Below are 22,988 nucleotides of genomic sequence, written 5' to 3' on the forward strand. Positions count from 1 at the left end.
CGCAGGAGGTCAGAGTGGGCTTTGTGTGTGTGCTGCACATTGCGCGCACGCCCGTGAGGCCCTCGGTGTTGCTCGGTGTGTTCCCTGCTCCCCCGGTGTCTGCCGGGTTCGGGCCTGTCCCGGGGGTCCCTGGGCCCCAGCCCGGACATGCTTGGTCCCGGGCAAGGCGCACGGCCACTGTGCTCGTCTGGGCGGTCCCCGGGCTCCTCGCCCGTTACCCCTCCCCCTTCGCCAAACTTTCTCCCAACTTCCCGACCTGCTCCGCTCTGCGCCCCTCTCCCCTTCCCTCATGAATTATTCAGCAGCGCGCGCTCCAATCAGCGTGCCCGGGCCCCCTTGTCGAGCCCGGGCTGGGGGGAGCTGCCCCGCCCCCCGCGCGCCCCTCCCTCCCGGGCCAGGCGCCGCCCGGCCCAGTCCCAGCGCGGCCCAGCCCTGGCCCGGCCCGCCCGGCCCCTCTCTGTAGTCTCCCTCCCTCCCGCTCCGTCCCCGCTCGGGCTCCCACCCTCCCCGCCCGCGCGGAGCGCACTTGGCCCCGCAGCGCGAGCAGCGTCACTCCAGGGAGGGGGGGAGAACGCGAGCGGCCGGCTCACCCCCCGCCAGCCGGGGCGGGACCCCAAGGCCCCGGCGGGACCCCGGCTCCAGCCACGTCTCGCTCTGCGCCCGCCCGGCGCGGCCACTGCCAGGACGCCCCCGGCCGGCCGCCTGCGCGCGCGGCGGAGACGCGGGGCCACACCTGGGCGCCGCCGCCCGGTGCCCGGCGCGCCCGCATGGGCCGGCGCTAAGGGCGCCGACGGAGAGTCCCGCGCAGGGAGTCGGGGAGGGGGGTCAAACCTGGGGGGCCTAGGGCCCCCCAAACTCGGATCCGTTCCTACCGGAGTCAGGCGGCGCCATGGAGCTCCGGGCGCTGCTCTGCTGGGCTTCGCTCGTCACCGCTTTAGAAGGTGAGTTTCCTTGGGGGCACCCTGTCACTCCTGGGGCCCCCAAAGTTGGGGCTCAGAGTAGAGGAGCCGACCTCTCTCCACCCCTACCCCGTCACACCAACCCCAGACGCTTCGGACCAGCAGAGCTAGAATGGGAGGGGGGGCGGGAGGAGGCGGCCCGGCGGGGAGTGGAGTTTTCTTTTGTTTGGGAAGAGATGGAGTCGAGCGGCGACCCGGGACGCTCCCCGAGCCCGGCTCCCCCGACTCGTGCTGCAGACTCCAGACGCCCTTGGCAGCCTTTCCTGCCCTCCCTACCCCGATCTTCAAAACTATCGGCAGAGTTTCTGTCCCACTCCCGACCTCTTCCCGAACATGAGGGAACGTTTCTGGAGGAGCAACTGCAGACGAGACAGAACTTCGGGCTAGGCCATAAAACGACCCCCGCCGGCAGTTCCTTAGCATCCACACCTTGGTCCCGCAATTGCACACTGCTGTCAGGATGGTCTTCTGCATTTACACTCCACACCCCCCCCCATCGCTCTCCCAGCCACTGCCCTTGCTGCAGCGCGACCCCTTCCCTTGTTTCCCTGGGCTGCACCCCACCTCTCTACATTGCCGTCTAGGCCCCGGCCCTGCCTGAGTCCTTCTACCAGCCAGCAGAAATGGACCTACACAGCCTGTGTAGCCCTAACTCAGCCCAACTACGACCTCCTAGTCTCTCCAAATGTCTATTTTTCTGTATTCACCTCCAAATATTTCTTCATCTGTGAGTCTGTGTCCCTCCTTCTCCCCTAGAGGGGGAGCCCAGAGCCCTATAAACCCTCCTGGGTCCCTAATCTCCTTTCAGTGAGCTGCTTCCCACCCCTTCACTGCCTATCAAAGGGGTCTCTAGGGAGTGGGCCATGGGGGGCTCCTGCAGGGGGAGGAATCAAAGGCAGTTAGGTGGAAAACCCCTCTCGCTGAGGCTGGGCAGGTCTGCTTTGGGCTGGGGATCAAAGGAGAGGTGTGGGGAGGGAGTGGGGTAGGTTTGCCCCGGTCAGAGAAAGAAAGGGGAGAGGACCATGGACGGGGGAAGAAGGAGGCCAAAGGGGCAGAAAAACCACAGGGCGAACTGTGGCAGGAGGGAGGGATGGATGCAGAGAGGAAATGGTTCTTGCAGTGCCCGTGCTTGAGATCCGCCAGGCCTGTGCTGAGCACTTCTCAAATGCTGTTCTCACCGTCTGGACAACGCTGGGGGTGGGAGGTAGTATTGCCCCCATTTCTCAGATGAAGAGACCAAGGCTTAGAAACGTTAAGCAATTTATCCAAAGCCATGTGCCCGAAGGAAGGTGAAAAGGGTGGGAGACAGAAAAGCAAGAAGAGATAGAGACAGTGAGGAAGAGAAATGGCAGTGGACAGAGAGTGGGACAGAGAGAGGTGAGAGACGCAGCGAACTGACAGATCAAAGCGAGCTGGAGGCCAGAGCCCCAGATGGGGTGAGAGAAAGTGAGCTAGCACTCAGCTGAGGACAGCCCTGAGGCAGAGACAGTGTGTAAATTAGAGACAGGAAAACACTATCCAGCCTGGAACAATGGAGGGTGGAGACGGCAGCCTCTATCCCCCCCTCCCCAGAACCCGGGCATCCTGTCCCCAACGTGCTGGGCTGTCTCTTGCCACCCATGGGGGCCCAGGACCTCACCTCAGGCTGGCCGGGTCCACCTGCCCCAGCCCCCTGGACATCACTTGGTCCCTGGGAGGAGCTGTCCCACCTCCCACCCACCCCCCCTTCCCTCTCTCCTGCAGCCCCCACAGTGCTAGCCCCAGGTGTGCTGCTGGTTCCCTGGGGAGCCCCATCTCTGCTCCTTCCAGGGGATCTCCCACCTTCCCCCATCCTCCTGCCACCCTCCACTGCCCGGGGCTGTGTAGTTTTTCCTAATCCCCCCTTCCGCCAGCGCTTGTCCCCTCCCCCATGATGCGAGCCAAGCCAGGTGTGTTCATCCCCCCCCAATCTCCTCCCCTTCGCCTTCCCGTAACCAAATCCAGATGTGAGGCCTCTGCAGGGCCCAGGGCGGGAACCCAAGCGTCCTGGCCTCCAGCACTTCCTTGAGGACTGGGGGGAGGGGTTCTGGGGAGGCGACAAGGCTGGGCCTCAGTTACAGAGCACCACTTTAGAGCGGGAGGGGGTGGAGGTTTGGCCTGAAGAGGGGGTGGGGACTTAGAAGGGGAGTGGAGTTGGGGGTAGACAGGGAAGGTGGAGGTTGAGACAGCCCCTAGGGAGGTGTGTCCTCTGCCAGCAGCCCTTTGCCCACGTGCTGGGTGCTGGGTACTGGTCAGGACCAGGGCAGTTCTCGTTTTAACCCTTTCTGCGCTGTTGACCCTGCTTCCCTTCCAGCATTTTGGTTTTTGCCCCTGCTTCAGGGCACAACCCTCCGGGAGGCCTAGATCTGTGGGCATCTGGGGGCCTGCCAGCTGTTGGGGGTGGGGTGGCATTCAGAAAGAGAGGTGGGAAATCAGAGAGGGATGCAGAGGGCATAGCTTGCCCCCCTCCCCACTCCTCTAGCTTAGAGCTAAGAGGACCCACCTGTCTCAGTTCCCAGGGGTCTGGTCCTCCTGGCCCCCTCCCTGCCCTAAGTGCTGACTTTGTCTCTCGTCTGTCTCAGAGACCCTACTGAACACAAAATTGGAAACTGCTGATCTGAAGTGGGTGACGTTCCCTCAGGTGGAGGGGCAGGTAAGAGCTGGGCCTGGGAGCTGGGGCTCTGGAGGGAAACTGAGGGAGGAAGGAGGAGGGGTAACTGCGCTGTCTGTTTCCTGTACCCCCCTTGCCGCCCCAGATGGCAGCAGCCTGAGCAGGAGTTCCTCTGAGCCCTTGCTCCCAGAGGACCCCCAGCAGCCTCTCCCCCAGTCCCTCCTTGCTCCGTGGGAAATGCCCCATGCAGACCCCCCGCCCCCCCCGCCGCCCGCAGTGGCCCCAGGCTGAGCTCCCTCTCCCCACAGTGGGAGGAGCTGAGCGGCCTGGACGAGGAGCAGCACAGTGTGCGCACCTACGAGGTGTGCGACATGCAGCGGGCCCCCGGCCTGGCCCACTGGCTGCGCACTGGCTGGGTCCCACGGCGTGGTGCCGTCCACGTGTACGCCACGCTGCGCTTCACCATGCTTGAGTGCCTGTCCCTGCCGCGGGCTGGGCGCTCCTGCAAGGAAACCTTCACCGTCTTCTACTATGAGAGCGATGCTGACACAGCCACAGCCGCCTCGCCAGCCTGGATGGAGAACCCCTACATCAAGGTACCCAGGCGCCCCGGGACTCATTCACGGCCAAAGTGGGGACCCAGCAAGCAGGCCTTTGGCAGGGGTGCAGGGGGCTGGAAGGAGGAGGCTTAAATGTGGGGAGGGAAGAAGGTGGTCTCCAGGGTGGAGCAGTGGCGTGCACGTTGGCTGCCTGGCCCTGCCCCCTGGGAGGCCCAGGCTCATGCTGCTTCTGCAACACCTCAGCCACCCTACCCCCCTGTGCTTCTGTTCTCTGACTACACCTTCACAGCCCCGGGCTCTGCATCACCTGATGCCTCACCCTGCATGCTTTCTCCTGGCCCCTTCCACCCAACCCCTGCCTGTCTTCCAAGTTCCAGCCCGAGGTCCTCTCTGTGGCCTTGGCTGATTCTGTGTGCCCTGGAATCCCGCACTGGGCACATACCTGGCCCAGCACCATGGTGCTTTGTAACTTCTCTGGGAGTCATTCGTTTCCGTCTCCTTGGCTCTGGGGTCGGGGCCTGGTGTGCCGTAGGTGTTGGTAAATGTTTGTACAACGAGTAAGTGAACGGGGAAGGGGTACAGGACAGAGGCTGGACACATGGTAGGAGCTCAGCAGGGATGACTGGACAATGTTGGGGCTAGCAGGAAAGTGTGCACTGTGGAAGGTGGAGAGAAGGTTCTGGAATAGGAACCCAAGAAGTCAAGGAGGGTGAGCTCAGAAGAAGATAGTCCATGGGTCCTCAGGGGAGTGGGAACAGCAGCAGTGCATCTTCCCACCCGGCAGGTGGACACCGTGGCTGCTGAGCATTTGACCCGGAAGCGCCCTGGAGCCGAGGCCACGGGGAAGGTGAACGTTAAGACCCTGCGTCTGGGACCGCTCAGCAAGGCCGGCTTCTACCTGGCCTTCCAGGACCAGGGGGCCTGCATGGCCCTGCTGTCCTTGCACCTCTTCTACAAGAAGTGCCCCCCGCTGACTGTGAACCTAACCCACTTCCCGGAGACCGTGCCTCGGGAGCTGGTCGTGCCCGTGGCGGGGAGCTGCGTGGCCGATGCTGTCCCCGCCCCGGGCCCTGGCCCCAGCCTCTACTGCCGCGAGGACGGCCAGTGGGCCGAGCAGCCGGTCACAGGCTGCAGCTGTTCTCCAGGGTTCGAGGCTACTGAGGGCAACACCAAGTGCCGAGGTAAGGGCTGGAGCTCCCCCACGAAGCCTGCGTATCTAGGGGGAGGGTCCCACACCCCACTCATGGACCCACTCTTCAGTTTTCATTTTGAACATTCTTCACTCTCCTGAGCACTCAATTCCTGGAGGGCCCGTTTTCTGAGCCCTTCCTCACTTCCAGACTCTTCTCTCTAGCCCTATCCAACTCCAGGTGCAGGACTGGCCTGGGGAGGGGTCCTTGTCTGGCTCAGGACAAAGGGATCATGGTGTCTGTTCTTGTTTACTGTGGCCTCTTACTTACTGATGGTGAATTCTCACTTAGCTTTTTCTCTAGAGCAGGGCTGCTTGGCCTGGGTTTTATAGATGGGAGGTAGGGAATCCATGGGCTTTAGTGGAGGAAAGAAATGACTTTATTTTCACAACTCTTCACCTGAAATTCCACCATGTGGAATGTCAGCAACTGCCGTGTAGTCGCAGCAGGACCTGAGACTTGAGCACCCGACAAATCATGGGTACCTATAGCCCATTCCAGGTGCTGCAAGAATCTCGAAATGTTGTTTTTGCTCACCATGACATCCATATCACAGAGATTATGAGACCTGCTGCTGTGTCTTGTTAATAAAGAAATGCAAATATTGCTGTATCGTGAACTTGTTTTCTTAATGTTTTGATCATCTCAACTTACTTTATTTCCTTTGCAATCCAATTTTGTGATGTGCATTTAAAATCATTATCCTGAGCAGGGATCTGTAGGCTTCACCAGACTGCCAAGGTGAGAGTCAAAAATGGTTAGGACCCCTGCTCTGGAGGGAGGGTCTCCTTTCTCCTCTTAGAGTTGAGGTTTCTGACATGCTTCATCCATTCTCCTGCCTTAGCACTTCGTGCAACCTTAAACACAACTGGATGTTTGGTGCATGCTTTTGATGAAAAATCTCTCTCTCTCTCTCTCTCTCTCTCTCTCTCTCTCTCTCTCTATCTCCCTCTCCCCTTGTCTCTCTCTCTCTCTGTCTGTCTGTCTCTCAGCCTGTGCCCAGGGCACCTTCAAGCCCCTGTCAGGAGAGGGCTCCTGCCAACCATGCCCAGCCAACAGCCATTCTAACAGCATCGGATCACCTGTCTGCCAGTGCCGCATCGGGTACTTTCGGGCCCGCACGGACCCCCGGGGTGCACCCTGCACCAGTAAGTGATCAGCAGCCAGGTACAGTTCATTGGGGAGGGAGTGCAGACCCCTGGGGTGGACCCCACCACAGCCCTGTCCTCCCCGGGCTTCCTCCTGTTGATCCCGGCATGCTGGTCCCCAGCCTGGAGGAGCAGATGAAACACACCATCTCCAAGGCAGGAGGTTGGCATGGCTGCCTGTCCCTCTGCTGCCCGTCGGATCGGGGCAGCCTCTGCCTGATTCCCCTGTCTCCCACAGCCCCACCGTCCGCTCCACGTAGTGTGGTTCCCCGCCTGAATGGCTCCTCCCTGTACCTGGAGTGGAGTGCCCCCCTCGAGTCTGGCGGCCGAGAGGACCTCACCTACGCACTCCGCTGCCGGGAGTGCCGCCCTGGGGGCTCCTGCACGACCTGCGGGGGAGACCTGACCTTCGACCCCGGCCCCCGGGACCTGGTGGAGCCCTGGGTGGCAGTTCGAGGGCTGCGTCCTGACTTCACGTATACCTTCGAGGTCACTGCCTTGAACGGGGTGTCCTCCTTAGCCACAGGGCCTGTCCCATTTGAGCCTGTCAATGTCACCACCGACAGAGAGGGTGAGACTGGGGGCCCATGGTTGGATGGGAGACATGTCCGTCCGTGGGAAAGGCCAGCAAGGGGTGCGGATGGGCTGGGGGCCTGACCAGGACGGGTGGGGCTGGGGAATGGGGTCCCCAGAAAACATGGAGGGTCAAGGCTTTTGGGCCAGGAGGCAGAAAGAGAGAGAAGGAGACAGAGAGGCAGAGGCAGCCAAGCCAAGGCTAGGCAGGGAGGATCCGAAGAAGTTCCCAGAACAGCCGGCGGTTGGGGGACACATGTAGCCGGCAGAGGAAGAGTTAGAAAGAGGCGGACCTGCCATGCAGAAGGGCCCATTTGCCTCTGTCCCCAGTGCCCCCCGCAGTGTCCGACATCCGGGTGACACGGTCATCACCCAGCAGCTTGAGCCTGGCCTGGGCTGTTCCCCGGGCACCCAGTGGAGCCGTGCTGGACTACGAGGTCAAGTACCACGAGAAGGTAAGACCAGGCTCTGGCCCTGGGGGTGGGGCTAGGACACCTGAACTGCAGGCATCTGTTGGCATTTGAATTCCAGCTCTGCCAGGTAATAGCTGTGCAACATTGGCCAGCCCCTGGCTGCGCTGAGCCTCAGTCTCCCGATCTGTAGAACAGCTGTGAGAACAGTCCCAGCACAGAATCGCTGCAAGGAGTAGATGACATAATGAATGCAAAACACACTGCACAGAGCATGTAGAAGTGAGCCCAATGGCCTCACCTGTCACCTGCCTCCCAACAGACCAAGATGCTAGTGATGGGGGCACAGGAGTAGAGGGGGAAGTAGGAAGGGCCACAGAAACTGGGAGCCCTGGGTGACGGTCAGCCCCCTCCTCCTCCTGGACAGGGCGCCGAGGGCCCCAGCAGTGTGCGGTTCCTGAAGACGTCGGAAAACCGAGCGGAGCTGCGGGGGCTGAAGCGGGGAGCCAGCTACCTGGTGCAGGTGCGGGCGCGCTCCGAGGCTGGCTATGGGCCCTTTGGCCAGGAGCACCACAGCCAGACCCAGCTGGATGGTGAGCCTGGGGGCCAGGGCGTGGTCAGGGGACCCCCAAAGTCACATCCCTGCACCCCTCCTTCTCTCCACTGCAAGGCACAGCCTACTGGGGAGAGCGTAGGATGTAGAAGTCGAAACTCACAGCTGGGCGTGAAGTCCGGCTTGGCGGCCAACCAGCTGCGTGACCTTTAGCAACAGCCTGACCCGTGAACCCAGGTCCTTCACCCAGTAAAACGGGAATGTCATGGAACCTCTCATAGGTTTTGAGGATTAAATGAGGTAGCATGTGTTGGTTCTAATGTGCTAGACCAGTGGCTTTCTAAACCTTGTAATTTTTTAAAAATTTTTTATTGAGATGTAACTCCTATGCCATACAATTCGCCCATTTCAAATGTATAAAATTCGATGGCTTTTAATATATTCACAAAATTGTGCGGCCATCACAATTAATTTTAGGACATTTCCAGCACCCTAAAAAGAGAACCTAAACTCCTTAGCCGTCATCCCCCAATCCTCCTGTTGCCCCAGCCCCTGGCAAACACTGATCTACTCTCTGTCCCTGTGAACATGCCCACCCCGATATTTCATAGAAATGGAATCTTGCAATGTGTGGTCTTTTGTGACTGGCCACTTCTTTCACTGAGCATAATGTTTTCAAGTTTCATCCATGTCATAGCATGTTAACAATGCTTCATTTCTTTTTATGGGGGAAGAATAATCCATTGTATGGATATAGCACATTTTGTTTATTCATTCATCTGTTGATGGACATTTGGGTTGTTTCCACTGTTTGGCTATAAGTCTTAATTTTTCTCCTTCAGAACCTTTCATTCAGATGAGAATTTGTGTGGACATGAGTATTTATAGTAGAACAAAATCCAAATTGCTCTGGTAGTAACAGGGTTGGGAGACATCCCCTCCTCACCCTGAGGGATTTCAGAGGAGCCCACAGGCCCGTGGAGAATAGTTTGAAACTCACTGTTTGTCCCCTGTCCCCGTGCACCTGTGTCCTCTCCCTCCACCCGTCCCATCATGCTGGGAGCCTGGTCTCAGGAGACCACAGCTCAGGAGCTGCAGGTTGGGGCGGGGGCCTGCAGGGGCCGTCAGGGTCTCCTGATCAGCAGCCTTTTCTCCCCCAGACAGTGACAGCTGGCGGGAACAGTTGGCCCTGATTGCAGGCACAGCAGTCGTGGGTGTGGTGCTGGTCCTGGTGGTCATTGTCATCGCAGTTCTCTGCCTCAGGTAAGGGCTCTGAGCACCTGGAGGCCCTGAGGAAATGGCTACCTGCCCATGTGGTCCAGGGCAAGCCTTTCTGCATGCCCCACCATCCTGTGTTCACTGGGAATCTTCTCCCATCCCTGTTCCTCCCTTCCCCGTGTTCCTCTATGGGGACGTAGAGATGTGTGACTCAGTTTACCTTTTGCTTCTTTCTCACTGGCTACAGGAAGCAGAGCACTGGGAGAGAAGCAGAATATTCGGACAAACACGGACAGTATCTCATCGGGCACGGTGGGTTGCCCTACTCTGGCAGAAACGGGCTGGGAGGCAAGAGGGTGTCCTCCGAGTCCAGTGGGAGTTACTTCCTGGCTAACGGGGCCCTGCCCGGTTCCCCAGGTACTAAGGTCTACATTGACCCCTTCACTTATGAAGACCCTAATGAGGCTGTGAGGGAATTTGCCAAAGAGATCGACGTCTCCTATGTGAAGATCGAAGAGGTGATTGGCGCAGGTGAGAGGAAAACTGCTTGGCACCAGGAAGGCAGTGGAGGGCAGGCAGGGCCACACCGGGGCTCGAGGGGAGCTGACCCTCAGTGTCCTTGCTGCAGGAGAATTTGGCGAGGTGTGCCGGGGCCGGCTCAAGGCCCCCGGGAAGAAGGAGAGCTGTGTGGCCATCAAGACCCTGAAGGGTGGCTACACGGAGCGGCAGCGGCGCGAGTTCCTGAGCGAGGCCTCCATCATGGGCCAGTTCGAGCACCCCAACATCATCCGCCTCGAAGGCGTGGTCACCAACAGTGTGCCTGTCATGATCCTCACGGAGTTCATGGAGAACGGCGCCCTGGACTCCTTCCTGCGGGTGAGCCACTCAGCCCTCTCCCCTGACACGCCCTGCACTCCCCGTCCGCAGCCCGAGAAGCCAGAAGGTTCGGCCTCTCTGTGGGGCCTGCTGACCCATGCAGCTAAGGGCCTGTCATTCCTTCTTTCAACAAATATTTACTGATGCCTCCTACACACCAGCCACTGTGCTAGGCCCCAGGAATAAAGCCAGGCATGCAGCAGACAGAATTTCTGCTCCTGGGGAGTAGACAGCTCTGAAAACTAACAAGTAAACAAACAGGCTTTTTAAAAAAGTAAACAGATCATTTCAGAGGTGGAAAAAATCAAACAGGATCATGGAAAAGTGGCTGGAGATGAGGTGGGAAGAGCTTATTTCATTTTTGTCACTTTAACAGATTTTGCTGATTTTTATCATTATTATCATTATTTTAAAGATAGGGTCTCGCTCTGTTGCCCGGCTGGATTGCAGTGGCAAGATCATAGCTCACTGCAGCCCTGAACTCCTGGGCTCAAGTGGTCCTCCCACCTCAACCTCCTGGGTAGCTGGGACTACAGGCGTGAGCCAATGAGCCCAGCTATTTTTTAATTTTTTGTAGAGATGGGATCTCACTGTGTTGCCCAGGCTAGTCTCAAATTTCTGGCCTCAAGCGATCCTCCTGTCTTGGCCTCTCAAAGTGCGGGGATTATAGGCATGAGCTACTGCACCTGGCTATTTTTTAAACTTTATTGGGCATCTTTTTTTTTTGGAGACAGAGTTTTGCTATGTTGCCCCGGGCAGAGTGCTGTGGTATCATCACAGCTGAACAAAACTTCAAACTCCTGGGCTTGAGCAATTCTCCTGCTTCAGCCTCCCGAGCAGCTGGGACTGCAGGTGTGCGCCATGACACCCAGCTAATTTTTTCTATTTTTAGTAGAGATGGGGTGTTGCTCTTACGGAGGCTGATCTTGAACTCCTGACCTCAAGTGGTCCTCCCACCTTGGCCTCCCAGAGTGCTAGGATTATAGGCGTGAACCACCACACCCAGCCTGGGCATCTTTTTTAAAAAATGAAAACATTTTCCTACGTAGCAAAATAGCATTGCATTTAACAGAATTACAGTGACTGCTTAGTATCACCTAATACCCAGTTGATATTCATGTTTCCCCAGTTGTTCCCCCAAAATGTCCCTTTTTTACTGCTGGTTTATCCAAACCAGGATCCAGTTCAGGACCAGGCATTGCACTTGGTTATTATTTTTTTTGAGCCTCTAAATCCTAAACAGTTCCTTGTCATGACACTGACATGATGAAGACCTGGGTCCTTGTTCCCCTGGATGTCCTGCCTTCTGGATTTGTGGAACTTTTCCCTCTGGGGTCATTTAGCTTGTTTCTCTGTATTTCCTATAAGGGAATCTCTATCTGAGGTTTTGATAAGTTCAAAATTCAACTTTGGTGGCTAGACCACATGGGTGCCATCAGCAGACACATGAGTGGTGCCGACACAGACCCTGGAGTAGTGTGAGGACAGCCTGACCCCTCCCTTGTGGACACGGTGTGGCGCGGTGTGTGGGTTTATGTTGGTACCATACAAAGGTCCAGTTACAGGGAGGGGAGAGGGCAGGTGGGAGAAGAGATGACATCTGGGTAGATGAGAAAGAGCCAGTCACGAGAAGATGGGGAGGAAAGTGTGTTTGGGGGCAGAGACTTGAGACCCAGAGTGGGCAGGAACTTGGCATGTTTAAGAAACAGAAAGGCCAGTATGGTTGAACCCAGTGAGCAGAGGAGCAACGGTAGATCCCAAGGTGGGTGGTTCGAGGGGAAGCCTTTGGAGGGGTTTAAGCAGGAGAGTGAGATGGTTTAAAGGGATCCCTTTGGCTGGGTGCAGGGGAGCAGGAACAGAAGCTGGGAGCCAACGAGGGGGCTGTTGCTGTCATTCATTCAGGCTGCGGGGTCGGGGGAAGTGGTTGGATTTGGGACATGTTTGGAAGCAAGGCCAGCAGAACTTGCTGATGGATTGCAAGTGGCAGGCGAGGGGGAGACAGAAACCAGCAGACTCTGAAGTCTACACCCTGGTCATTTGGCAGGTGGTGTTTTCATGAACTGAGATGGGAGGCCTAGGGCGAGTGTGGGTTTGGAGGATGCATTCAGAATTTGGTTTTTGGTCTCTGTGTCCCTGGCCCTGCAAGGCTGCAGAGAGTCCCCTGCATCCTAGCTGCACCCAGAAGATGGGATTAGTGAACTGTCTGTGACTGGTTCGTTTACCCGGTGAGAGCAAACTCCATAAAGGTCAAGGTTGCGCTTTAGACCTTGGCTTTGGCACTGGTCACTGGTCATACTCCAATTCCTCACTGTTGTCTTACAAAACGACACACTGCTGGTCCAAGAAGGCTGTGCTGAGATGGCGGCTGGATTGGCACAAAGGCATGTCCACCTGTAGACAGATAGCTCAGAGCACTCTCCTGACAGAGCTGTCAAACGTAAGGAGCATGTTAGCTAAAACACATTCATTGAGTACTTCCTGGATGTGAAGCACTGTACCAGGTTAAATGAAAGAACAAGTTTTAAAAGCATCCCCTTATAACCTAATTGAGACAGACTGAATACGTGTCACTGAATAGTTACAGGCATTGTGTTGTGATGCTGTAGTGAGAGCTGAGAGAACTCAGGGCGAGAAAGGAAGTGGGCACCCGGGGAACTCGGGGGGCCTGCTCTGCAGGTGAGCTGTGAGGAGGGACTGGAAGTGGCAGGCACAGTGCAGGAAGTGGACGGGAAGGGGAATGGCAGCGGGTGGGCTGTCCTAACCACGCCCCTCTCCCTCGTCTGCTCTGCAGCTGAATGACGGGCAGTTCACGGTCATCCAGCTGGTGGGCATGTTGCGGGGCATCGCCTCGGGAATGCGGTACCTGGCTGAGATGAGCTACGTCCACCGAGACCTGGCTGCCCGCAACATCCTGGTCAACAGCAACCTCGTCTGCAAGGTGTCTGACTTTGGCCTTTCCCGATTCCTGGAGGAGAACTCTTCGGATCCCACCTACACAAGCTCTCTGGTAAGGCTGGGGACCAGGGAGGGGTGTGAGCTGGGTTCTTACAGCCAGGTGGGGACAGCAAGTTGGAAAGGTAGGAGGCTGAGGGATTGGAGGCTCTGGTCCAGGGAGGCGGCAGTCAGCTTAGGGAACCCGAATTCCAGGTGTCTAGGAAAAGAACAGAGTTGGGGAATTGGGGGCGTGGGGCCTGAGCAAGGGGGAATAGCAAAGGGCAGGGGGTCAGTGTGCCTGGGCCAGTGAGTCCCTCAGCTCACCATTTTCTGTCCCTCCTGCAGGGAGGAAAGATTCCCATCCGATGGACAGCCCCCGAGGCGATTGCTTTCCGGAAGTTCACATCTGCCAGTGATGCTTGGAGTTATGGGATTGTGATGTGGGAGGTGATGTCATTTGGGGAGCGGCCATACTGGGACATGAGCAATCAGGACGTAAGTGTCCCATGGTCACACCAAGCTTTCCTGGAGTGTTCTCTCACCTGGGATACAGGAGGGAGGGTGGGGTTCTCAGAGTGTCGTCACTGCTGGGTCCTTGAGCTGGAGGGGGTGGCACAAAGTAGAGTTGATCTTCATATCCGAGAGTTTGATACAGCATATTTGGGTCACAGAAGGACGCAGAGATGGAGGGCAGGGTTGGGAGGTTGCACAACTACACCATAGCCAGCAGCTGCTGGGTCGTCCAGCTGCAGAGAGCCTCAGCTCCGGCCAGGAGGGTTCCTGGATCTCAGATTCTGGGGAGCTGTGGCTCCCATCCCATCATCTGCTAAGCCACTATCTCCTTGGGGCCCTTCGCATCTTTCTTCTTCCTGGACTGCCTCACCCGGTGCTTCTCCCCATCCTTCCAGGTGATCAATGCCATCGAACAGGACTACCGGCTACCCCCGCCCCCAGACTGCCCCACCTCCCTCCACCAGCTCATGCTGGACTGCTGGCAGAAGGACCGAAACGCCCGGCCCCGATTCCCGCAGGTGGTCAGTGCCCTGGACAAGATGATCCGGAATCCTGCCAGCCTCAAAATCGTGGCCAGGGAGAATGGCGGGTGAGGACTCCAGAGAATGGGCCCTGCTCTCTGCAAACCACCGCGAGCCACCCTCCCCGTCCAGAAGTATCTGTCCCTTTGGTGATAGTGGGGTGATCTCTGTCCACCTCTGCAAGGCTGAGCTCAGCTTCTCCGCCCTGACTCAGGCCTGGTACTCAGCATTGCTCCCCATCCTTCCCCCCCAGGGCCTCGCACCCGCTCCTGGATCAGCGGCAGCCTCACTACTCAGCTTTTGGCTCTGTGGGCGAGTGGCTTCGAGCCATCAAGATGGGAAGATACGAAGAAAGTTTTGCAGCCGCTGGGTTTGGCTCCTTTGAGCTGGTCAGCCAGATCTCCACGGAGTAAGTGGCCGCAGGAGCTGAGGGGGTGGCGGGGATTGCAGAGCAGCCAGAGGGGAGCCCAGGAGCAGTGAGGATGGGCACCAGTCAGGCCCACAGGGTCTGCAGGGCCTTTGGAATCAACTCGTGGTACTGACTCTGTTTCCACAGAAGGACAACCCTAAGGAAGTTGCCCTGGGCCATGCCCAGAAGAGCCCCGAGCAGTGACAGCCCCTGGGGCTGAGGACCCAGGGCTCCCGGGCCAGTGTGTCCATCTCACCTCCTCCCACCATCACGGCCTGGGCCATCTCCTTGGAGACTCACGATCTGTCACAATCTGTATCTATCTTTGCGCCTCTATCTACATTCCAGACCCGGCTCTCACATTAACAACGTGTCAACTCTGGTTCTGTTTTCCCATCCATAAAAGGAGAACACTGGACTCGGTTTTGGAGATCCTTTCCAGCTTTAACGTTAAATGGTTTTATGATTCCTTCGCCTCCCAAATGCTGTTTATCCCTGCTTGGCCTCCGTCTGGTACCCCTCCTTCCTGCCTCCCTATTTCTCTCCCGAGGTCTTTTCTCACCCCGGGTTGAATAGCAGATGTAGAAGGACTAGAAATCTGGAACAGAGGGTCGCTGGCCAGTCTGCCCCGTGGGGCCTGGGCGCTCCTCTCCTTGACTTGGCCCGGCCTCTCCTGGACACAGGGTCCTCCTCTCCCTCCTCTGTCCCCGTAACTCAGTCTCCAGGTGTCAGCAGCTCTAGGTCCTCTCCATGCAGCTCTCTAACTCTCTTTCTTAGGCCTTTTCTTTCTCAGTTCTCCTTCCCCCTCCCAATTATGGCTTTTTCCCCCAGCCTCATTTTGTTGGCTTTTCTCTCTCTCTTTCCTCCCTTTCCCAGAGCCTCCAAGCCAGCCTGGCTCCCCACATAAACACTGCTAGCTGCGCAGGACAGCAGCCTCTCTGGCTCCTAAATCCTCCGGAAACTGCCCGGCAACTGCTGATGCCAGTACCCCTGTCCCGCTGGTCTTCCTGATTGGCTGACAGGCCTGACCGGACCGTGGGGACCCTCTTTCTCATTGAGTTCTCTGTTCCTCCACAGGGACTTGCTCCGAATTGGAGTCACTCTGGCGGGACACCAGAAGAAAATCTTGGCCAGTGTCCAGCACATGAAGTCCCAGGCCAAGTCCGGAGCCCCAGGCGGGACAGGAGGACCAGCCCCACAGTACTGACCTGCAGGAACTCCCCACCCCAGGGACATGGCTTCCCCTTCTTCCTGGGGCAAAGTGGGGACTCACAGAAGCCCCCATCCCTGTGCCCCACTGGATTGCACTTTGAACTTATCGGGGTGGGGAGTTGGCAATTTGCAGAGACAGGATTTGGGGGTTCTAACATATGGGAGTGTAGAAATCACCCCCACACACACCTGGGTGGGTAGTGGGTAACCCCAGACCAAGGGTGAGGGTGCCTTTCCCTCAGGACTGGGTGTGACCAGAGGGGAAGGAAGTGCCCATAATCTCCTAACCTCCCCAGAGGGCTCCCCAGGTGCTCCCCCACCTTAAGGGGTGTGTTCCTGCAAACCAAAGAGAGAGTGACGAGCTGTGGGGTGGAGCCTGTCCCAGGAGGCAGGAAGGGGTGTCATGGCCCAGTGACAAAATCATTGGGCTTTGATGTCCCAACTTGCTGCTTTCACCACCAAACTCAATCATTTTTCCTTGTAAATGCCCCTCCCCATCTGCTGCCTTCATATTGAAGGTTTTTGAGTTTTGTTTTTGGTCTTATCTCCCTCACCCACCCCAAGACCTTTTGTTTCATTTTTCTACGGTCCTTGTCATAACTTTTTGTGTTGGCGGTCACCTGTTTCACTGTTGCCTCCTTTGCCCAAGTTGAAACAGGGACCCGTCCTTGTGTCTTTCCAGAACAGTGCCTTGGTCGCACCACAACCCCAGACATTCCCCTGCCCCCCCAGAGACCTCCAAGCTGTGTCTGGGGTGGTTGTAGGGGTGGGTAGTGAAAGGGGCAATGAGGTGGTGGAAACCAGAGTCAAACGTCAAACGTCGGTGCTTGGAGGGTTCTTAAATTATATTTAAAAAAATAACTTTTTGTATAAATAAAAGAAAATGGGAAGTGTCCCAGCTCTGGGGATGATTGGGAACCAGGATGGACTAGATCCTGAGGAGAGTGGGGTCTGGGTTTGGGGGCTTTTATGGCCCACTGAGAGGGGTCAGGGGTCTGGGGACAGCAGGGCTTCAGTGGGGGGGCATGGTTCTGGGCCCCAGGGTGTGTTTGAGGTGGGGGTGGGGGCCTGGGAGATGAGTCACTGGCAGCTGCTTCTAACGGCTCCAGCTGGCTCTGCCAAGAGCCTGGGGCACCTCCGGGGTGGGGCTGCCTCCCCCCCACCTCCCTTAGCTGAGGCAGGGGGCTATGGGAGGGAAGGGAGACTTGAGCTCTTAGCCCTGCCCTGCAGCCCCCTAAAAGGAGAGGAGGGGGCACAGGCTGGGGCAGGGGGTCCAGTCATGAAGGAGACAGATGTGGGCCAGATGTTGACAGCTGGGGCTGGTTTAGAGGCTGTGGGGGAGGGGGAGAGGCAGGAGGGGACCCCCCACGTGTACACACACACACACACACACACACACACAGACACACACAGGCTGGGCTGGGGCGGCGAGGACAATTCCCCCATTCAAGATGCTGCCCAGGCAGGTTCTCCCAGCCTCCTGGGAAGGGGAGGGGGAGCCTCCTGAATGTTACCACCCCCCAACCTCCCCTGCTTCTCCCTCCCCAACAGGAAGATGAGGATGGGCTCAGTCCCCAGCTCCAACTGCCCGGTTTTCTTTCCCGCCATCTTTGCAGTTTCCTTCTTTTCTCCTGGTGTCTGCCCTCTCTCCGGGACACCTGCAGGGGCAGGCCTCTTTAGCTGGAGGAGCTTTTTCCATTTCTGCACCTCAGTCGCCGCCTGGTGTTGTGTGTGGGTCAGTGCGGGGGCCCCAGTTCACAGCTTGGGGCTCTCCTGGCCCAGGGGGCCTTGGGCAGTGGCCTTGTTCCCATTCCTACCTCTACGACCCTCTGATGGAGTCCCCAAAACTCCCGAGTCCTGTCCCCTCTCCCATGGTGACGTAGCGCCCATGTGTTGTTCCCCAGAGGGGGTGGCAGGGACTCAGTCCTGCGGAGGAAGGGGTGCGAGCAGAGGGTGCGGGCCCAGGCCCATCCCTTCCCCTACCCACCAGACATCGGGCCAGAGAAGGTGAATCAGAGCTGGTGAGGGGAGGATGGAAGTCGGGGGCAGCACTGAGACTGAGAACGAAGGCAAAGGGTAAATAAAAATGGTGAGGGGAGAGGGTCAGGGCAGGTGGGCGGCAGAGGCCCCCCGTGATGACCAGCTCCTGAGGCTGCCTGAGCCTTCCTGCCACGTCCAGCCCCCACCATGGGAAGGGGAAGTCCCACTGGGCAGGGTGGCCTGGCCAGGGGCACCCCTCCCTTCCTGGGGCCCTTTCCTCCTGCAGAGGTGGCCATCTCCGAGGATAAGCGCAGAGTAACAATGCCTTTCTAGAACCCAGTATCCTACCTGCTTTGACATCCCCAAACTCATGTCCCCTTTCCCTTGGGGTCCTACATCCTGACCCTCCCCTGCCCACTTGGCAGCCTTCGTTTCTTAGAGCCCAAGCAAGGTGTCCCAGGCCCTTCCCCAGGCAAGGACCTGCCTGACCCTGGGGGAGGGACGGGGTGTTTGCACCATGGCCTCAGGCTGGGGTGAGTGGGTCAGGCTACTTGATAGAGGCCAGCCTGCCCCCACCCCTCCCTCAGCTCCCATAGTGACCCCTAGGTCGTTTTTTGGAAATGGACGGATGTAGGGTGGGTGCCTCCCTAGAGGGTTACAGGCTGGGTCGCCCTTTGGAAAAAGCTACATTCCCCATCCTTAGCTTCTACCCAGCAAGACATCTTATCACCAGAAATGTAAAACTCAGAGTCACCTTGCACTACCCTTGGCACAGCGCTCAGAGGCCACTTCATTTCCTCTAAGAACCAGGCTCCTGGGGCAAGTCTTTTCTCCTGTATCAGAAGCCAGGGGTCTGGGGCCACAGCCCACCCTTCATCCTCCTCCCTCCCTGCCCTCTGCCCGCCCGTGATGGCAAGGTCCCCGGCTGAGTGGGCACCAGTGCGGCTTCCTCTCAGGGACAGCCCCCTACCTTCCCAGCCCTAGGCTCTGTCTCCTTCATATTTCTCCCCCAAGAACCCCCCCACAGACCCAGCTTCCTCTACCATAACCACATGGAAATCCACACCTCAAAAATAAATATTTTTATTTTAACTCCTTGTTTGAAGACAACTCAAAACTGAGTGACTTCGAAGGCACACTCTGGAACAATACCTGAGGAAAAAGCCAGAAAATCTGCGTTAGAAGCAGACTCACCTCTGGGTTCCCAAGGTTCCGGGCTGTGGGCTGGTTCTCACCTGTGTCTGCTCTGGCCCCTCTGCCTCTGCTCTGGCTCCGAATCTTCTCCCTAACAGCCGTGGGGGACAGGCGTGGGGAACAGGCATGGGTCCCCCCAGTGGCCCTAGGCTCCCCCCAGCCTTCCTCACTCCTTCCCAACTCACCTCCACCTCCTCCTCACTCTGTAAACGCACTCTCTGGTGGCCGCCAGCACTACAGCCACCACAGGCACCAGCATTCCCAATAGGATGGCCACAGAGCTGGATGCTTCTGGGTGCAGAGAAGAGAAACAGGGATGGGAGACAGGAAGGGGTGGGAACTGAGGGGTGGGGAGGACCTCATCCCCCTGCATCTCTGGCTGTGCTGGTTCTCCCTCCAGGAGGCTGTCACCCCCAGGGACTCCAAGGCCTCACCACCATCTCCCCAGCACCGCCCCCCCAGCAACCCACAACTCCCATAAGCCTTTTTTTCCTTTTTTTTTTTAAGGGTTGGGGGGGCGGGTTGTGAGGAGAAGTGCTCAGTTGCCTTGTTTGTTTTTGTTGAGACAGTCTCACTCTGCCACCCTGGGCTCAAGCAATCCTCCTGCCTCAGCCTCCCAGTGTCCCATAATCCTTTTTAGGGGGATGTTCATCCAGCTGGTGCCCTGGAGCCCAGGTATCATGTCGGCCAGCACCTCTCAAAGAGCAGCCCTGGAATCACTTCCCTCAGTCACCTGGGCACTTGCCGAAAATGCAGATTTCTGGGCCCGCTCCAGACCTACCAAACCGAATCTGACTCTCTGGGGGTGTGTCCTGGAATGTACACGAGAAGCCGCCCCTACCCCGAGGCAAGCTAAAGCTGGAGAACCGCTGGCCCCAGGCTCAAGGGAATGACGGTTTTGGATGGGGGAGAACAATGAAAGGTACTGGACAGGCACAGAGGGACACCGGAGGGGAAACAACAGCAGGGTGTGGCACACAGGTCCCAGAAGAAGGGCTGGGGTCCAGAGAAGATTCCAGAGTATGCAGATAGGAGATGGACACAGGTTCTTTGAGGACCCTTGTCCTGCTATGATCCTTATTATAATAGTATGTGTAATATAGAAATATATATGATATAATATATAGCATATTAATCATATACATTATATCTATTAATAGATATAATGTATATGATTAATATGCTATATATTATATCATATATATTTCTATATTACACATACTATTATAATAAGGATCATAGCAGGACAAGGGTCCTCAAAGAACCTGTGTCCATCTCCTATCTGCATACTCTGGAATCTTCTCTGGACCCCAGCCCTTCTTCTGGGACCTGTGTGCCACACCCTGCTGTTGTTTCCCCTCCGGTGTCCCTCTGTGCCTGTCCAGTACCTTTCATTGTTCTCCCCCATCCAAAACCGTCATTCCCTTGAGCCTGGGGCCAGCGGTTCTCCAGCTTTAGCTTGCCTCGGGGTAGGGGCGGCTTCTCGTGTACATTCCAGGACACACCCCCAGAGAGTCAGATTCGGTTTGGTAGGTCTGGAGCGGGCCCAGAAATCTGCATTTTCGGCAAGTGCCCAGGTGACTGAGGGAAGTGATTCCAGGGCTGCTCTTTGAGAGGTGCTGGCCGACATGATACCTGGGCTCCAGGGCACCAGCTGGATGAACATCCCCCTAAAAAGGATTATGGGACACTGGGAGGCTGAGGCAGGAGGATTGCTTGAGCCCAGGGTGGCAGAGTGAGACTGTCTCAACAAAAACAAACAAGGCAACTGAGCACTTCTCCTCACAACCCGCCCCCCCAACCCTTAAAAAAAAAAAGGAAAAAAAGGCTTATGGGAGTTGTGGGTTGCTGGGGGGGCGGTGCTGGGGAGATGGTGGTGAGGCCTTGGAGTCCCTGGGGGTGACAGCCTCCTGGAGGGAGAACCAGCACAGCCAGAGATGCAGGGGGATGAGGTCCTCCCCACCCCTCAGTTCCCACCCCTTCCTGTCTCCCATCCCTGTTTCTCTTCTCTGCACCCAGAAGCATCCAGCTCTGTGGCCATCCTATTGGGAATGCTGGTGCCTGTGGTGGCTGTAGTGCTGGCGGCCACCAGAGAGTGCGTTTACAGAGTGAGGAGGAGGTGGAGGTGAGTTGGGAAGGAGTGAGGAAGGCTGGGGGGAGCCTAGGGCCACTGGGGGGACCCATGCCTGTTCCCCACGCCTGTCCCCCACGGCTGTTAGGGAGAAGATTCGGAGCCAGAGCAGAGGCAGAGGGGCCAGAGCAGACACAGGTGAGAACCAGCCCACAGCCCGGAACCTTGGGAACCCAGAGGTGAGTCTGCTTCTAACGCAGATTTTCTGGCTTTTTCCTCAGGTATTGTTCCAGAGTGTGCCTTCGAAGTCACTCAGTTTTGAGTTGTCTTCAAACAAGGAGTTAAAATAAAAATATTTATTTTTGAGGTGTGGATTTCCATGTGGTTATGGTAGAGGAAGCTGGGTCTGTGGGGGGGTTCTTGGGGGAGAAATATGAAGGAGACAGAGCCTAGGGCTGGGAAGGTAGGGGGCTGTCCCTGAGAGGAAGCCGCACTGGTGCCCACTCAGCCGGGGACCTTGCCATCACGGGCGGGCAGAGGGCAGGGAGGGAGGAGGATGAAGGGTGGGCTGTGGCCCCAGACCCCTGGCTTCTGATACAGGAGAAAAGACTTGCCCCAGGAGCCTGGTTCTTAGAGGAAATGAAGTGGCCTCTGAGCGCTGTGCCAAGGGTAGTGCAAGGTGACTCTGAGTTTTACATTTCTGGTGATAAGATGTCTTGCTGGGTAGAAGCTAAGGATGGGGAATGTAGCTTTTTCCAAAGGGCGACCCAGCCTGTAACCCTCTAGGGAGGCACCCACCCTACATCCGTCCATTTCCAAAAAACGACCTAGGGGTCACTATGGGAGCTGAGGGAGGGGTGGGGGCAGGCTGGCCTCTATCAAGTAGCCTGACCCACTCACCCCAGCCTGAGGCCATGGTGCAAACACCCCGTCCCTCCCCCAGGGTCAGGCAGGTCCTTGCCTGGGGAAGGGCCTGGGACACCTTGCTTGGGCTCTAAGAAACGAAGGCTGCCAAGTGGGCAGGGGAGGGTCAGGATGTAGGACCCCAAGGGAAAGGGGACATGAGTTTGGGGATGTCAAAGCAGGTAGGATACTGGGTTCTAGAAAGGCATTGTTACTCTGCGCTTATCCTCGGAGATGGCCACCTCTGCAGGAGGAAAGGGCCCCAGGAAGGGAGGGGTGCCCCTGGCCAGGCCACCCTGCCCAGTGGGACTTCCCCTTCCCATGGTGGGGGCTGGACGTGGCAGGAAGGCTCAGGCAGCCTCAGGAGCTGGTCATCACGGGGGGCCTCTGCCGCCCACCTGCCCTGACCCTCTCCCCTCACCATTTTTATTTACCCTTTGCCTTCGTTCTCAGTCTCAGTGCTGCCCCCGACTTCCATCCTCCCCTCACCAGCTCTGATTCACCTTCTCTGGCCCGATGTCTGGTGGGTAGGGGAAGGGATGGGCCTGGGCCCGCACCCTCTGCTCGCACCCCTTCCTCCGCAGGACTGAGTCCCTGCCACCCCCTCTGGGGAACAACACATGGGCGCTACGTCACCATGGGAGAGGGGACAGGACTCGGGAGTTTTGGGGACTCCATCAGAGGGTCGTAGAGGTAGGAATGGGAACAAGGCCACTGCCCAAGGCCCCCTGGGCCAGGAGAGCCCCAAGCTGTGAACTGGGGCCCCCGCACTGACCCACACACAACACCAGGCGGCGACTGAGGTGCAGAAATGGAAAAAGCTCCTCCAGCTAAAGAGGCCTGCCCCTGCAGGTGTCCCGGAGAGAGGGCAGACACCAGGAGAAAAGAAGGAAACTGCAAAGATGGCGGGAAAGAAAACCGGGCAGTTGGAGCTGGGGACTGAGCCCATCCTCATCTTCCTGTTGGGGAGGGAGAAGCAGGGGAGGTTGGGGGGTGGTAACATTCAGGAGGCTCCCCCTCCCCTTCCCAGGAGGCTGGGAGAACCTGCCTGGGCAGCATCTTGAATGGGGGAATTGTCCTCGCCGCCCCAGCCCAGCCTGTGTGTGTCTGTGTGTGTGTGTGTGTGTGTGTGTGT

General features: G+C 57.6%; 2 protein-coding genes across 2 annotated transcripts in view; one reads left to right on the forward strand and one right to left on the reverse strand.

The window, feature by feature from the left end:
- The first annotated feature begins 747 nt into the window (after positions 1-747).
- On the forward strand, positions 748-16,249 carry EPHB4 (EPH receptor B4). Its single transcript, XM_012639090.1, has 17 exons — positions 748-941; positions 3,560-3,630; positions 3,897-4,184; positions 4,933-5,329; positions 6,331-6,486; positions 6,725-7,057; positions 7,390-7,514; positions 7,897-8,062; positions 9,183-9,285; positions 9,488-9,552; positions 9,658-9,771; positions 9,869-10,116; positions 12,908-13,123; positions 13,396-13,545; positions 13,959-14,152; positions 14,338-14,493; positions 15,571-16,249. The coding sequence occupies exons 1-17, from the start codon at positions 890-892 to the stop codon at positions 15,698-15,700; spliced, it is 2,964 nt and encodes a 987-aa protein (XP_012494544.1). The 5' UTR covers positions 748-889; the 3' UTR covers positions 15,701-16,249.
- Positions 16,250-17,625: 1,376 nt separating this feature from the next.
- Positions 17,626-22,988, reverse strand: part of ZAN (zonadhesin) — a 34,799-nt gene continuing 29,436 nt past the window's right edge. Inside the window, exons 38-40 of the mRNA XM_012638882.1 lie at positions 19,065-19,170; positions 18,880-18,970; positions 17,626-17,631 (exon numbers count right to left, since the gene is read on the reverse strand). Of these exons, the coding sequence (XP_012494336.1) occupies positions 17,626-17,631; positions 18,880-18,970; positions 19,065-19,170 (203 nt within the window). The remainder of the gene's footprint in view (positions 17,632-18,879; positions 18,971-19,064; positions 19,171-22,988) is intronic.

Source organism: Propithecus coquereli, unplaced genomic scaffold (assembly GCF_000956105.1).
Source record: "Propithecus coquereli isolate 6110/MARCELLA unplaced genomic scaffold, Pcoq_1.0 Scaffold137, whole genome shotgun sequence".
Taxonomy (NCBI): domain Eukaryota; kingdom Metazoa; phylum Chordata; class Mammalia; order Primates; family Indriidae; genus Propithecus; species Propithecus coquereli.